We start from the raw sequence: 17,367 nt of genomic DNA on the forward strand, positions 1-17,367 counted from the left end.
ATGACTAAGTCGCTTTGGATAAAAGCGTCTGCTAAATGGCATATTATTAAATGTAGTAAGTTATGGAGGTAAGGCAATAAATAGGCCATAGTGCAAAATAACACTGGAGTGATAGATCTGCAGAAGATGACATGCAAATAAAGATACTGGGGTGCAAATGATCAAAATAAATAACAATATAGGGATGAGGTAGTTGGGTGGGCTAATTACAGATGGGCTGTGTACAGGTGCAGTGATCGGTAAGCTGCTCTGACAACTGATGCTTCAAGTTAGTGAGGGAGATAAGAGTCTCCAGCTTCAGAGATTTTTGCAGTTCGTTCCAGTCATTAGTAGCAGAGAACTGGAAGGAATGGCGGCCAAAGGAGGTGTTGGCTTTGGGGATGACCAGTGAGATATACCTGCTGGAGCGCATACTACGGGTGGGTGTTGCTATGGTGACCAATGATCTAAGATAAGGCGGGGATTTGCCTAGCAGAGATTTATAGACGACCTGGAGCCAGTGGGTTTGGCGACGAATATGTAGTGAGGGCCAGCCAACGAGAGCATACAGGTCACAATGGTGGGTAGTATATGGGGCTTTGGTGACAAAACGGATGGCACTGTGATAGACTACATCCAATTTGCTGAGTAGAGTGTTGGAGGCTATTTTGTAAATGACATCGCCGAAGTCAAGGATAGTCAGTTTTACGATGGCATGTTTGGCAGCTTGAGTGAAGGAGGCTTTGTTGCGAAATAGGAAGCCGATTCTAGAATTTAACTTTGGATTGGAGATGCTTAATGTGAGTCTGGAAGGAGAGTTTACGATCTAACCAGACACCCAGGTATTTGTAGTTGTCCACATATTCTAAGTCAGACCCGCCCAGAGTAGTGATTCTAGTCGGGCGGGCGCAAGCAGCGTTCGATTGAAGAGCATGCATTTAGTTTTACTAGCTTTTAAGAGCAGTTGGAGGCTACAGAAGGAGTGCTGTATGGCATTGAATCTCGTTTGGAGGTTTGTTAACACAGTGTCCAATGAATGGCCAAATGTATACAAAATGGTGTCATCTGCGTAGAGGTGGATCTGAGAGTCACCAGCAGCAAGAGCGACATCATTGATATACACAGAGAATAGAGTCGGCCCGAGAATTGAACCCTGTGGCACCCCCATAGAGATTGCCAGAGGTCCAGACAACAGGCCCTCCGATTTGACACATTGAACTCTGAGAAGTAGTTGGTGAACCAGGCGAGGCAGTCATTTGAGAAACCAAGGCTATTTAGCCTGCCAATAAGAATGCGGTGATTGACAGAGTCGAAAGCCTTGGCCAGGTCGATGAAGACGGCTGCACAGTACTGTCTTTTATTGATCGCGGTTATAATATCGTTTAGGACCTTGAGCATGGCTGAGGTGCACCCATGACCAGCTCAGAAACCAGATTGCATAGTGGAGAAGGTACGGTAGGATTTGAAATGGTCGGTGATCTGTTTGTTAACTTGGTTTTCAAATACTTTCGAAAGGCAGGGCAGGATGGATATAGGTCTGTAACAGTTTGGATCTAGAGTGTCACCCTTTTGAGGAGGGGGGGGGGGGATGACCACGGCAGCTTTCCATGACCACGGCAGCTTTCCAATCTCTGGGGATCTCAGATGATACGAAAGAGAGGTTGAACAGGTTAGTAATAGGGGTTGCTGAAAATTCAGCAGCTAATTTGAGAAAGAAAGGGTCCAGATTGTCTAGCCCAGCTGATTTGTAGGGGTCCAGATTTTGCAGCTCTTTCAGAACATCAGCTGTCTGTATTTGTGTGAAGGAGAAGCGGGGGGGAGGGGGGTGCATGGGCAAGTTGCAGCGGAGGGTGCAGAGCTGGTGGCCGGGGTAGGGGTAGCCAGGTGTAAAGCATGGCCATTCTCGATTATCGTAGATTTAAAAATCGGTGATGACAGTGTTTCCTAGCCTCAGTGCAGTGGGCAGCTGGAAGGAGGTGCTCTTATTCTCCATGGACTTTACAGTGTCCCAAAACCTTTTGGAGTTAGTGCTACAGGATGCACATTTGTTTGAAAAAGCTAGCCTTTGCTTTCCTAACTGACTGTGTATATTGGTTCCTGACTTCCATGAAAAGTTGATAAAAAGGTATAAGAAATAATAGAATCCGTTCCACATTGGGTGAGGCGGGTTGCAGGAAAGTATATTTAGTTGATGGATGAAAAGTGAGATTGAGAAATATACGAAAGACAAACAAAAACAAAAAAAGGCTATTTACACGAGCACACTACAGAATACACGACCGCACTGCTACGCCATCTTGGATTTTTATGTGTGGGCTACAGAGATGAGAGTCAAGAAATCATGTTAAAGACTTATTGCACACAGAGTCCATGCAACCTTTTATATGACTTATAAAGCAAAAGTTTACTTGTGAACTTTAGGCTTGCCATAAAAGGGGTTGAAAACGTATTGATTCCAGACATTTCAGCTTTTCATTTTTAATTAATTTGTAAAAATATAATTCCACTTTTACATTATGGGGTATTGTGTGTAGGCCAGTGACACAATTTCAATGTAATCAATTTTAAATTCAGGCTGTAACAACAAAATGTGGAAAAAGTCAAGGGGTGTGAATACTTTCTGAAGGCCTCCTCCATGGAGGAGGATTGCAGAGATTGTTGGTGTTGGTGGGTGAAGAGAGATTTGCACAACAATGTTTGCAAGTCAAAGCCACAACTTCCTTTACCCAAAGTACCCATTCATGTGCATTTTATCTTATAGAAGGTGATAATCAGCTACAGTATAATCATCAATGTCATGACACAGGTATAATGGAGCCATAAGCTATAATATAGGACAATCATAATGTTAAAAGATACCATAACCCAATTTGTAGCATATTACAGGGGAAATGTAATGTTATAATGTGTGTTACATCCTTTGGTGGGAAAATGTCACAATTTTATTTACTCAACACATTCACCAATGGTGCCTTTGAGCAGAGTTTTGAAATGTAGGTTGATTGAGGTTCATAGTTAGCTAGCATCACATGCAAACATTGTTGTGCAAATTTCGCTACAGCAACGTTGCTAACCAAACAACAGTCTCTTGCTGGTGTGCACTTGCATTAAAGGATAACTACACCCAGAAAATCAATTTCTTGAAAGTGGTCTCCTAGTGTGGTTTGAGCATTGTTGTGGACATAGAACATCCAAATTTGTTTTTAAAAAGGGTGCCTTGAGTGAGAAAAAAAAGAAACCTGGAAAAACCTAAAATGGAGAAAACGTAATCAGGCAACAAAAAAAGAAAACTGATTTTATAGGGCCCTACATATAGACAGACAGACTACCACAACCCATAAGTGTGCCTAATATAAAACACATGCTTTGGAAATGTGTCTGAGGAGAAACAGAGTAGAGAACATAACATTTTTGGTCATGATTGAATTTCCTTGCAAAAGTTTTCAAACAGAACTGACTCTTTTCAGAGAGTAGGCTTCCCAGGGGAGGGACAGTCAGCTACACTGTGGGGGTTGAGTTGGTTGGTGTGAATTCTGCACATAATTGGTGTCCTTACACTGGTCCTTTGTGCTGAGATTACAGGGAAACGAGGAGGGATTGGACTGGCCCTGTGCTCAACAAAGAGCAGGGAAGCATGGAGGGGTGGCGGGCTCACACACACACACACACACACACACACACACCAGACCCTGTGCTCTGAGGATAGAGTAGACAGATCAAATACCCTGATGAAGGCATTTGACAAAACGTGTTGGTAAAAAATAAATAAAAATGTATGCAAACTTTCAATGTCCTATGAGGAGTTGCTGAAAATCTCATCTCCTGTGGATAGACAGGCAGAGGGGAAGAGCACAGATAGGAAGGGAGGAGACAGTAAGGGGGGTGTTGGGAGGCAGAAGGGAGGTTTATGTAGCCCCCCCAGCTGTGAGGGGTCTGCAGCTAGCTAGAGTAACCAGCTGTGACATTCAATCATTAAAACCCAGTCTAGACGGACTTAAAAAATAGAAAAAAAAACAAAAAAACTGAATGCAGGTTGGATGGAGCAGTTTTAGCTGCAAAGTGTTAAGACCCTATCATTCCTGTTGTGTTGAGGCAACAAAGGCAAACAGACATAGGCTACGTCTGAAATGGCACCATATTCCCAATAAAGTACACCCCTTTTGACCAGTGCCCAAAGGGGCTCTGGTAAAAATTGTTGCACTTCATTGGGAATAGGGTGGCATATGGGACACAGCCACAGTGAAGGAAGGGATTAATACAACTTTGCCATAACCAGTGCTTGCTTAATTTGGACCGAGCTCAGGACAGACCTGGGTTAAAATACTATTCGAAATCATTCCAAATACTTAAGCTGGGCTTGGTTGAGCTTGCCTGGTGCAATCAACCAACAGAATAGTAGAAAAACTGCAAACCCCACCCATCTGCCACTCCAGGCAAGCGAAAGCAAACGCTAAAAGTATGAAAGATTTTAAAAAGTGTTAGAACCCAGGTCTGGTTCAGAAGAGAGCTTTGTGGGAGACTGACTCCAAAACCACAGAAATGGGTTTAACACAAACATTGTTGCAGTGTGTGTGGTGTGTGTGTGTGTGTATGAGACCCTGACACCTACACAGTGCTTGTGTTCATGTGCATATGGTGAATCAGTCAGTTAAACTCAAGAATGAGTATGATGTCAGTGGAAAATGTTTAGCCTAAGCCTGTTTGGCATGGGACTGAACTGTTACACAGCAGCAAGGAATTCTGGGGGCTAAAGAGCACAGAGCAGACAGACTGTGCGTGTGAGCACCATTACCCAAAACGCACTAGCTGAAATTAGATACATACAGTTAGCTACCAGACAGAGGGCTGATCAAGACAAGCAGACGCCACCAGACAGAACACAAACATGCAGACACACACACACACACTTCAGCCTTTATCAATACTGTGGGGAAGGAGAAAAGTCATTACATGTCTCCATCGACACAGGGTCAGATTACATCAGATTCTAAACAGCAAACCCCACTTGTATCTACCTAAGCCTCTGTATGTCTGTCTAAGTGTGTATAAGTGCAGCTACACTATTCGAGGTGTTAGTCTCCAATCAGTACACAGAGAACAACAGCAGTGCAGTGGAAGATGGGTATCATGTTCAGTTCCATATGGGCTCCTCCATACGAGTCCACTCCACTCGACACACAGACACTGCAATAACACATAACATAAGGCTAATGACCGAATGAATACCTAATCATATTTCTGAAAAATCCACTACTCCCCGTCTGTATTTAAGTGATCATGTCCACAGGTCAGTGAGAGGCCAGACAGTCTGTGGGAGCAATTAGGCCTCTCAGCCTCCGGGGCGCTCGGGGCTGAAGGAGGTCATTAGAGGCCCGGGTCGTTAAGGGGGGAAAGCTACACTCACCCCTAGTGGACCCAGGCTAGAACATTCACCACAAAACACACCCACACGAACGACTACATAGCCTACAACCCCCCCCCCCCCAACACCGGGCCGAAAGAGATGGTTATTAGCCAAGTCATTAAGGGAGGGAAGCTACTCTCACTCAGCCCTCAGTGGACCTGACCAATAGACCTATAACAGAACTTGAGACACAGTACACACACACCACATATAAAAACAGGAATACAACTACCTCATTTGCACATAAATGAACATATAGGAAGCCCCAGACCATATCTTTAGTCACACACCATGTTAAACACAGACACTATGTAAAAGCATTAAAAAATATATATGCACATCTATCCTGAACCCAGTGACTCCCAGGCAGCTCTGTTCCTGTACATTCCCTTGGCTCTGATCTGGTAGACAGGCATGCACATGTTGGAATCTGACTTGATGTGCTCCCTTTCCATAACATCATTAGGACATGAAACAGTTTTCACACCGCAACACCTGAATGGCTAGTTCAGCAGCACTCCAAATCCTATTCTGTTTACAGTTCAGCCAAGGAATCTTTCTTATTCGCTGTACTAAATGAAATGTTCTGTTATTACATGAGGCAAGGAGAGATCATGACAGCAGTGGTCCGGTCTTGTTTCCAGTGGTTACAAGAGGTACATGATACTACCAGGAAATAGAGCCCATTAAACCACAGCGCTTCCTTCTGCAACAAGGAACAGGATTTGTATAGATAGTGGCAAGTCAAATTCAAGGACTTTAAAAATACTTTTTCAAGCACTAATATCTATTTTCAAGGACCACCACTTTGTAATAGTTTATATTATGCAATTGTTTCTAGTCGGCACAACATTTTTACATTTTAGTCATTTTAGCAGACGCTCTTATCCAGAGCGACTTACAGGAGCAATTAGGGTTAAGTGCCTTGCTCAAGGGCACAGACAGATTTTTCACTTAGTTGGCTCTGGGATTAGAACCACCAACCTTTCGGTTACTGGCACAACGCTCTTAACCACTAAGCTACCTGCCGCCCCAAACTTCATTAAAAAAAAAAAAGAAAACTTGGTATTCATCACTACTTTACAAGTTCTACTCAATAATATGTGTTTTACTACTTATTTACTACAAACATGAGTGGTAAGTTAGTACTGATGATTTTGTAATTTGAGTAGTGATGAGCAGAGTTTTGGGACATGCCTACTGGTGAACACACATTTCCTATTCGCATTACTACACAATTCTAGCTTAGTCCCTTTTTAATTGGGCATTTGGGAATCTACTACTTAATAGCTAGGAGAAAGCGTCTCCCTTCCGACTGGCAGCTTTAGTGTCACCGGTCAGTAGAAGGGCGGGTGGGCTGTGTGGAAAACGGAACGGCCACCTGAATGGCAGTAGCACGGCTGCCACTTGTTAAAACCGGAATATCGCGGGCGCCCCGTGAATGCTGCGATTGGCAAAAAAGCTCTGGAGGTTGTTGGAGAGAAAAAAAGTCACAATGTAGAACTGGCGCCTGCGCAGGATGCAGTGTTGTGTCTTTCCCCTTTCATGTGGCTCTTCAGGGCCGATTCACCCATGCTCGCAATGTCAGTCTGACGCATTTCTGCACCTTACACGGTGTGGGTTGGTTGGGTCCAGTGATGTAGTGGTAAAAAAAGGTGGGTAAACTATACTGAACAAAAATATAAATAAAACGCAACATGTAAAGTGTTAAAAGATCCCAGAAATTTTCCATACGCACAAAAGGCAGAATTGGCTCTACATTTGCCCGGCATTTTAGCTATCGATGTGACATTTGGCGACGCCTAATCAGTCAGTTCTGTACCTGCCTGGCTGAGTGGCAGTGTGGGTGGAATGAGCGAGCTCGCCTGGCAGCCACAGCGCGAAACAAAACTCTGTAGTCCGCCTGGAAATTAATTCACAAGACCAATACATTTTTCTAATCTTTTTCATAAACATATTTGATCATTATCTGTTCAACTCTCATTTTAATTAAACTACTTTTGAAGTACCGACTTGAGAAAATGTCTGCTTTTCAAAGTATTCCAGTACTTGAATTCAAGTACTTTAAGCACCTCGTGAGAACCCTGAAGGAAACAGAAGCCAGACTAGCTGTATAGCCCTTCAGGTTACTGGCACAGTGGGCAGCAGAAGGAATTCATACAGTGCCTTCAGAAAGAATTCATACCCCTCGACTTAATCCACATTTGGTTGTTACAGCCTGAATTTTTAAAAAATGTTCTTTTTTTCCCCCCTATCTTAAACAATACCCCATAATGACAAAGTGAAAACTTGTTTTTAGATCATGTAGCTATACTGAACAAAATGCAACAATTTCAAAGATTTTACTTAGTTACAGTTCATATAAGGAAATAAGTCACTTGAAATAAAATGAATTAGGTCCTAATCTATGGATTTCACGACTGGGCATGGGCGCAGCCATGGGTGGGGCTGGGAGGGCAAAGGCCCACCAACTTGGAAGCCAGGCCCAGCCAATCAGAATGACTTTTTCCCCCACAAAAGGGCTTTATTACAGACAAAACTACTCCTCAGTTTCATCAGCTGTCCGGGTGGCTGGTCTCAGACGATCCCGCAGGTGAAGAAGCCGGATGTGGAGGTCCTTAGATGGCGTGGTTACACGTGGTCTGCGGATGTGAGGCCGGTTGGACGTACTGCCCAATTCTCTAAAACACTGGAGGCAGCTTATAGAAGAGAAATGAACATAAAATACTCTGGCAACAGCTCTGGTGGATATTCCTGTAGTCAGCATGCCAATTGCACGCTCCCTCAACTTGAGACATCTGTGTTGTGTGACAAAACTGCACATTTTAGGAGTGGCCTTTTATTGTCCCCAGCACAAGGTGCACCTGTGTAATGATCATGCTGTTTAATCAGCTTCTTGATATGCCACACCTGTCAGGTGGATGGATTATCTTGGCAAATGAGAAATGCTCACCAACAGGGATGTAAACAAAATGAGAGAAAATGTTTGTGTGCATGGAACATTTCTGGGATCTTTTATTTCAGCTCATGAAACATGGGACCAACACTTTACATGTTGCATTTATATTTTTGTTCAGTATAATTGATTGATACAAAAATACTTTTACATAAACATTTACACCCGAGCCAATACTTTGCAGAAGCAGCTTTGGCGGCGATTACAGCTCTGAGTCGTATTGGGTCGGTCTGTATCAGCTTTGCACATCCGGATTTGGGGATTTTCTCCAATTCTTCCTTGCAGATTTTCTCAAGCTCTGTTAAATTAGATTGTGAGTGGCGGTGAACAACAATCTTCAAGTCTTTCCACAGATGTTCAATGGGATTGAAGTCTGGGCTTTGACTGGGCCACTTAAGGACTTTCACAATCTTGTTCTGAAGCCATTCCAGTGTTGCTTTGGCTGTATGCTTGGGGTCATTGTCCTGTTGGAACGTGTGGAAATCGTTGCCCCAGTCTAAGGTAGTTTGCACTCGTGGCTCTATTCAGTGTTCCCTCTATCCTTAACAGTCTCCCAGTCCCTGATGCAGAAAAGCATCCCCATAGCATGATGCTGCCACCACCATGCTTCATGGTAGGGATGTTGTTAGAAGGGTGATGACCTGTGCCTGGTTCTATCCAGACAGGACAAAGAGTTAAATTGGTCTCATAAGACCACAGAATATTGTGCCCTATGATCCGAGTCTTTCACATGCCTTTTTGCAAACTCCAGGCGTGCCGTCATGTGCCTTTTCTCAGGAGTAGCTTTCATCTGGCAACTCTCCCATAAAGCCCAGATTGGTGAAGTGCTGTAGAGACTGTTGTCCTTCTGGCAGGTTCTCCCATCTCAGCCAAGGAACTCTGTAGAGTGGTCATTGGGTTCTTGGTCATCTCCATGAACAAGGTCCTTCTTGCCCAGTTGCTCACTTTGGTCGGACGGCCAGCTCCAGGCAGAGTCTGGGTAGTTCCATATAATTTTTCCATTTCCAAAATGGAGGCCACTGTGCTCTTGGAAACTTTCAAAACCATAGTAATTGTTTTTTGCCCTTCCCCAGATATACAGTACCAGTCAAAAGTTTGGACACCTACTCATTCAAGGGTTATTTTATTTTTACTATTTTCCACATTGTAGAATAATAGTGAAGACATCAAAACAATTAAATAACATATGGAATCAGATAGTAACCAAAAAGTGTTAAACATATATATATATTTTATACTTGAGATTCGCAGTCACCTGGAATGCATTTCAATTAACAGGTGCCTTGTTAAAAGTTACATTTGTGGAATGTATTTCCTTCTTAATGCGTTTGAGCCAAATCAGTTGTGTTGTGACAAGGTAGGGGTGGTATACAGAAGATAGCCCTATTTAGTAAAAGACCAAGTCTATATTATGGCAAGAACAGCTCAAATGAGCAAAGAGAAATTACAGTCCATCATTACTTTAAGACATGGTCAGTCAATACGGAACATTTCAAAAACCTTGAAAGTTTCTTCAAGTGCAGTCACAAAAAACATCAAGCGCTATGATGAAACTGGCTCTCATGAGGACCGCCACAGGAATGGAAGATCCAGAGCTACCTCTGCTGCAGAGGATAAGTTCATTAGAGTTACCAGCCTCAGAAATTGCAGTCCAAATAAATGCGTCACAGAGTTCAAGTAACAGACACATCTCAACATCAACTGTTCAGAGGAGACTGTGTGAATCAGGCCTTCATGGTCGAATTGCTGCAAAGAAACCACTACTAAAAGGACACCAATAATAAGAAGAGACTTGCTTGGGCCAAGAAACACACCCAATGGACATTAGACCAGTGGAAATCTGTCCTTTGGTCTGATGAATCCAAATATGCGATTTTTGGTTCCAACTGCCGTGTCTTTGTGAGACGCAGAGTAGGTGAACGGATTATGTTCGCATGTGTGGTTCCCACCGTGACGCATGGAGGAGGTGGTGTGATGGTGCTTTACTGGTGACACTGTGATTTATTTAGAATTCAAGGCACACTTAACCAGCATGGCTACCACAGCATTCTGCAGCAATACGCCATCCCATCTGGTTTGCACTTAGTGAGACTGTCATTTGTTTTTCAACAGGACAATGACCCAACACACCTCCAGCCTGTGTAAGGGCTATTTGACCAAGAAGGAAAGTGATTGAGTGCTGCATCAGATGACCTGGCCTCCACAATCACCCGACCTCAACCCAATTGAGATGGTTTGGGGAGAGTTGGACCGCAGAGTGAAGGAAAAGCAGCCAACAAGTGCTCAGCATATGTGGGAACTCCTTCAAGACTGTTGGAAAAGCATTCCAGGTGAAGCTGGTTGAGAGAATGCCAAGAGTGTGCAAAGCTGTCATCAAGGCAAAGGGTGGCTACTTTGAAGAAACTAAAATATATTTTGATTTGTTTAACACTTTTTTTGTTACTACATGATTCCATATGTGTTATTTCATAGTTTTGATGTCTTCACTATTATTCTACAATGTAGAAAAAAGTAAAAAGAAATGAAAAACCCTTGAATGAGTAGGTGTGTCCAAACGTTTTACTGGTACTGTATGTAAATGAGAAATGTCTGCATTTCATTTCCAATCAATTTGCAAAACATTCTAAAAACATTGTTCACTTTGTCATTCTGGGGTATTGTGTGCAGATTGGTGTGGGAAAAAATATATTTTATCCATTTTGAATTTAGGTTGTAACAAAATATGGAATAAGTTAAGGGGTGTGAATACTTTCTGAAGGCACTGTAAGTTGGATGACATAACATTGAGCAGATAAGTCTGCAATGGGTCAGCCAGGTCCACTATAGGCTAAAGTATGTGAATGTTGAAGTGGGGGGGATGGAGAGAGATAAGAGAGAAAGCAATAGAAAGAGTAAGACAGAGAGAGGGAAAGCAAAAGGCGAGAGAGACAAGAGGAGCCAGATAGAAAGCAGGAGAGACGCGCCCTGCCTCACGGCAGTGTATCTCTGGCTCACAGACAGTGCACATATCACATTGCACATCCATTTTATTCAGTCAACTCTGGCACCTAGTTAAGTCACAAAGGCATGTAGGCTTCATAACAACGAGGCTAATGATTGGTCAGTTCCAATGTCATCAACGTGAGATGAAACCAGCAATCCGTGAGCCATGGCGACCCTGTGAGTAAAGACGCACTGTCACAGACCAGAAGACCCACCAGTAGTAGTCCTAGTCCAGGGGTATTCAACTCTTACCCTACGAGCTCCGTACCTTTGGGTTTGTCTGGTTTTAGTTTCAGCTTTGCTATGGCATAATCCATTATGTGGTGTGAAAGTGTGGCTCCAGACTGAGCCGCATGGGCCCCTCTTCACACAGCAGCCACAGCCCAACTGGACAACACCTGAAACCCTGAGCCAGAGAAACCTCCTCAACTCTCACTGGTCCTAGAGAACTTACTAGTGCTTGAGAGCTACGTTTGACTTCAACTCAGGTGCATCCCAGCCTATCCCAGTCATATGTTCCCATAAAGTAATTTTTAAAAACAGACCAGTTCTGGAGTTTGGTTTAGTGGTGATACCAGGGTTCAATCCCTGAGCCCATCCCTTTAACCCTCCACTTATCTAACCCTCCCGCCATCTCACTTCAACACTGTGTCTATTTAAAAAAATAAAAAAAATAAACTGTGAATATTGAAGGAAAGAATGTGACTAATCAAATTGGATCATGTCCTTATCTAAACCCGGCCGGATGAGGGAGGAATGTAATGTTGCTCTCTGATTCTTGGAAGCGGAATGGGTCACTTAACATAACTAAACTAATGGGTGGCAGCAGACTTGAGGCTATTGACATTGGCAGATAGGGTTAACTTTCTCAGTTATTGTTTTCATTTTCTGTGAGTGGCAAGTTGCAACAAGGGAAATGTCTTTACATGTAGAGAAGAGATCACACAGAGAGAAAAATTACTGGGAGCTGGCCCAACACTCTCTGCAACGGTTCCATATAATGTCCCAAGTGAAGTAATGTGCAATGATTCTCAATCTAAAGAAAGAAACATCAGCTTCTTTCAGTAGGTTAGGTGAACATACTTTACCCTTTCAAAAAGTTAAGCACCAACAAGCCAGTACACAGGCACAAACAGGTCTAGCTAGTAGCTACAGACTAGGTACACCATATGCCAAATTCCAATCCAGATATATTAATTTATCATAGTATGCCATTTAGAAGACTTTTATCCAAAGCGACTTAGAGTCATGCTTGCATACTTTTTATGTATGGATGGTCCCGGTAATTGAACACACTATCCTGGCGCCTTGCCCTACCAACTGAGCTACAGAGGACCACCATTATGTTTTGGATTTGGTCATCAGCTGCTCTGAGCAGACAGTGGGGGTGGCCCCATAGCAGGAGTTTTCTTGGGTATACAGCAGGAGGGGGCGACACCGTGTGCTCGCTAACTAGCAAACTAGACAGTGTCCTTCGCCCCACCGGTGATGGCAGGTGGGAGCAAAGGACACTGTCTACTGGTGTCGCTCCCACTACCTAGCAAGGAGTGCCCACATGCAGGAACGCCCAAAATTGCAGGCTTCAGTTGCCCACTTGGAATGGATGGCTTTTGTCGCACCCTTGCCTGCTTCCACTTGGAACGTGCTCGCTTGAGATAGAGTATCTCATGATAAGCTGCAAACCATACTATCTACCAAGAGAGTTTATCAATATTCTTCGTAGCTGTCTATTTACCACCACAAACCGATGCTTGCACTAAGACCACACTCAATGAGCTGTATACAGCCATAAGCAAACAAAAATACGCTCATCCAGAGGCGGCGCTCCTAGTGGCCGGGGACTTTAACGCAGGAAAACTTAAATCCGTTTTACCTCATTTCTACCAGCATGTTAAATGTGCAACCAGAGGGAAAAAAAACTCTAACCACCTTTACTCCACACACAGAGACGTGTACAAAGCTCTCCTTTGCCCTCCATTTGGCAAATCTGACCATAATTCTATCCTCCTGATTCCTGCTTACAAGCAAAAACTAAAGCAGGAAGCACCAGTGACTCAGTCAATAAAAAAAGTGGTCAGGTGAAGCAGATGCTAAGCTACAGGACTGTTTTGCTAGCACAGACTGGAATATGTTACAGGATTTTTCCGATGGCATTGAGGAGTACACCACATCAGTCACTGGCTTCATCAATAAGTGCATTGATGACGTCATCCCCACAGTCACTGTACGTACATACCCCAACCAGAAGCCATGGATTACAGACAACATCCACACTGAGCTAAAGGGTAGAGCTGCCGCTTTCAAGGAGCGGGACTAACCCGGAAGCTTATAAGAAATCCCACTATGCACTCCGACGAACCATCAAACAGGCAAAGCATCAATACAGGACTAAGATCGAATCGTACTACAACGGCGCCGACGCTCGTCGGATGTGGCAGAGCTTGCAAACTATTACAGACTACAAAGGGAAGCACAGCCGCGAGCTGCCCAGTGACACGAGCCTACCAGATGAGCTAAATGACTTCTATGCTCGCTTCGAGGCAAGTGACACTGAAGCATGCATGAGAGCATCAGCTGATCCGGACGACTGCGTGATCACACTCTCCGTAGCCGATGTGAGTAAGACCTTTAAACAGGTCAACATTCACAAGGCCAGATGGATTACCAGGACGTGTACTCCGAGCATGCGCTGGCAAGTGTCTTCACTGACATTTTCAATCTCTCCCTGTCCGAGTCTGTAATACCAACATGTTTCAAGCAGACCACCATAGTCCCTGTGCCCAAGAACACTAAGGTAACCTGCCTAAATGACTACCGACCCGTAGCACTCACGTCTGTAGCCATGAAGTGCTTTGAAAGGCTGGTCATGGCGCACATCAACACCATTATCCCAGAAACCCTAGACCCACTCCAATTTGCATACCGCCCCAACAGATCCACAGATGATGCAATCTCTATTGCGCTCCATACCTGGACAAAAGGAACACCTATGTGAGAATGCTATTCATTGACTACAGCTCAGCGTTCAACACCATAGTGCCCTCAAAGCTCATCACTAAGCTAAGGACCCTGGGACTAAACACCTCCCTCTGCAACTGGATCCTGGACTTCCTGACGGGGCACCCCCAGGTGGTAAGGGTAGGTAACAACACATCCGCCATGCTGGTCCTCAACACGGGGGCCCTTCAGAGGTGCGTGCTCAGTCCTGTCCTGTACTCCCTGTTCACGCATGACTGCATGGCCAGGCACGACTCCAACACCATCATTAAGTTTGCCGATGACACAACAGCGGTAGGCCTGATCACCGACAACGATGAGACAGTCTGTAGGCAGGAGGTCAGAGACCTGGCCGTGTGGTGCCAGGACAACAACCTCTCCCTCAACGTGATCAAGACAAAGGAGATGATTGTGGACTACAGGAAAAAGAAGAGGACCGAGCTCGCCCCCATTCACATCGACGGGGCTGTAGTGGAGCAGGTTGAGAGCTTCAAGTTTCTTGGTGTCCACATCACCAACAAGCTAATATGGTCCAAGCACACCAAGACAGTCGTGAAGAGGGCACAACAAAATCTATTCCCTCTAAGGAGACTGAAAATATTTGGCATGGGTCCTCAGATCCTCAAAAAGTTATACAGCTGCATCATTGAGCGCATCCTGACTGGTTGCATCACTGCCTGATATGGCAACTGCTCGGCCTCCAACCGCAAGGCACTACACAGGGTAGTGCGTACGGCCCAGTACATCACTGCGGCCAAGATTCCTGCCATCCAGGACCTCTATTTACATTTTACATTTTTAGTCATTTAGCAGACGCTCTTATCCAGAGCGACTTACAGGAGCAATTACGGTTAAGTGCCTTGCTCAAGGGCACATCGACAGATTTTTCACCTAGTCGGCTCGGGGATTAGAACCAGCGACCTTTCGGTTACTGGCACTACGCTCTTAACCACTAAGCTACCTGCCGCCCCATATACCAGGCGGTGTCTATACCATATACCTCTATACCAGGCGGTGTCAGAGGAAGGCCCTAAAAATTGTCAAAGACTCCAGCCATCCTAGTCATAGACTGTTCTCTCTGCTACCGCAAGGCAAGCGATACCGGAGTGCGAAGTCTAGGTCCAAGAGGCTTCTAGACAGCTTCTACCCCCTACTCCCCCTTTTACGCTGCTGCTACTCTCGGTTTATTATCTATGCATAGTCACTTTAACTACATGTACATATTACCTCAACTAACCGGCTCCCCCCACATTGACTCGGTACCAGTAACCCCTGTTTATAGCCTCGCTATTGTTATTTTACTGCTGCTCTTTAATTATTTGTTAGTTTTATTTATTATTTTTTGTAGGTATTCTTTCTTAAAACTGCATTGTTGGTTAAGGGCTTCTAAGTAAGCATTTCACTGTAAGGTCTACACCTGTTGTATTCGGCGCATGTGACAAATACATTTTGATTTCAATCTGCTGTGTAGTGCAAAAAACAACGTGCACGGGGGGCGCAGGACCGAGTTTGGGAAACCCTGAATTAGACCATGTCCATTTCAAGCTTACCTTTCCCAAAAAATAACATATTTCAGAATATTTAGGCAAGTTAGCTGGCGAACTTATTGATCCTGTTCTGTAGTATACCCATCTGAACACAAAAAATGAAGCGATATCGAAATTCACACGCTATCAACACACTACATTGTTGGCCACTTCGTGCACACCTGGTTAACAAACTAGCTAGCCAACTAGCACCAGATGCAACGATGTTTTGTTCGACACGTTAAATCACATTTTCTATTTAGTTAACGTTACGTGAGCTTCCGGATGACAAATACACGGGCCGTATCTCTTCGGCAGCGTTATTCAACGAGTTTAACAAGCAGCGCTAGCTTCAATGTGTAAATGTGATTTATGTTGGCAAGCTAGCCGTGGTTTACAAATCCCAGACAGGCAACGCCATGATGATCGACAGGCGATGCCAGCCACCCTCCTGTTAAACAAACAAAAAACACACGAAGACAAAAACCAAAGAGGGCACATGTAACTATTTCACTTACCATCACCAATGGCTACTAACCCAACCAGGGCCAGTAACGTGAGTACAATTCGTTTTAAAGCCATTCCTTCAGCATTCCCATCGCATTTGGAGTGTGGTACTGTCAACACCACGGTCAGACCTGACCACAAACCATACAGCCGCCGCCGCCAGCCAGCCAGTTGAAGTGCTACAGGCGGCGTAGTTATTAAAGGGCGGTACGTCGATTTTAAAGGGGAGGGCTTTCTGTGGTTTAGAAAAAGACCCGTTTCAAGGGCTTTCTGTGGTTTAGAAAAAGACCCGTTTCAGACCCTTTGTTGTGGTAGAAGACCCTAGTCTGATAGGGTTGTCTGTGCAGCAGATTACGTTTTATATTCTGACTGCATTGCTTTTAGGCAATGGTTTAAAAAATAATAATTTCGATAGCCTAAAATTCGGGCTATAGGCAGATCAATTACCTGACTGGACTATTTGTCACATAATGTAGGTATATCAGGGCACATACGTTTACATTTCTATTTTGGGCAGAGACGTATTAGAAGATTCAGTGAAAGATCATTTAGTCAGAGAGATTTACATACACTCACTCTCCTAGAAGAAGTGGTCAGCTCCTTCCAGGATGCATTTGGCCAACTGGTACAGTACATTCGGAAAGTATTCAGACCCCTTGACTTTTTTCACATTTTGTTACCTTACAGCCTTAGTCTAAAAGTTAATCAAATTTTTTTCCCCTCATCAATCTACACACAATACCCCATAATGACAAAGCGAAAACAGGTTTTTAGAATGTTAGCAAATGTATTTACATAAGTATTCAGACCCTTTGCTATGAGACTCGAAATTGAGCTCAGGTGCATACTGTTTCCATTGATCCTCCTTGAGATGTTTCTACAACTTGATTGCAATCCACCTGTGGTAAATTCAATTGATTGGACATGATTTGGAAAGGCACACACCTGTCTATATAACTTCCCACAGTTGACAGTGCATGTCAGAGCAAAAACCAAGCCATGAGGTCGAAGGAATT

The 17,367-nt window shown here is 44.1% G+C and overlaps 1 protein-coding gene across 2 annotated transcripts in view; it reads right to left on the bottom strand.

Annotated features, from left to right (window-relative positions):
* LOC311149993 (activin receptor type-1B-like) overlaps positions 1-16,528 on the bottom strand; it is a 33,528-nt gene extending 17,000 nt beyond the window's left edge. Inside the window, exon 1 of one of the 2 annotated variants that reach the window (XM_084187227.1) lies at positions 16,363-16,528. In XM_084187227.1, coding sequence (XP_084043353.1) covers positions 16,363-16,426 — 64 coding nt within the window. In that variant the 5' untranslated portion in view covers positions 16,427-16,528. The remainder of the gene's footprint in view (positions 1-16,362) is intronic. The other variant, XM_084187226.1, reaches the window with a different exon arrangement.
* Between the last annotated feature and the right edge of the window lie 839 nt (positions 16,529-17,367).

This window comes from Coregonus lavaretus (assembly GCF_964263955.1).
Source record: "Coregonus lavaretus genome assembly, chromosome: 22".
Taxonomy (NCBI): domain Eukaryota; kingdom Metazoa; phylum Chordata; class Actinopteri; order Salmoniformes; family Salmonidae; genus Coregonus; species Coregonus lavaretus.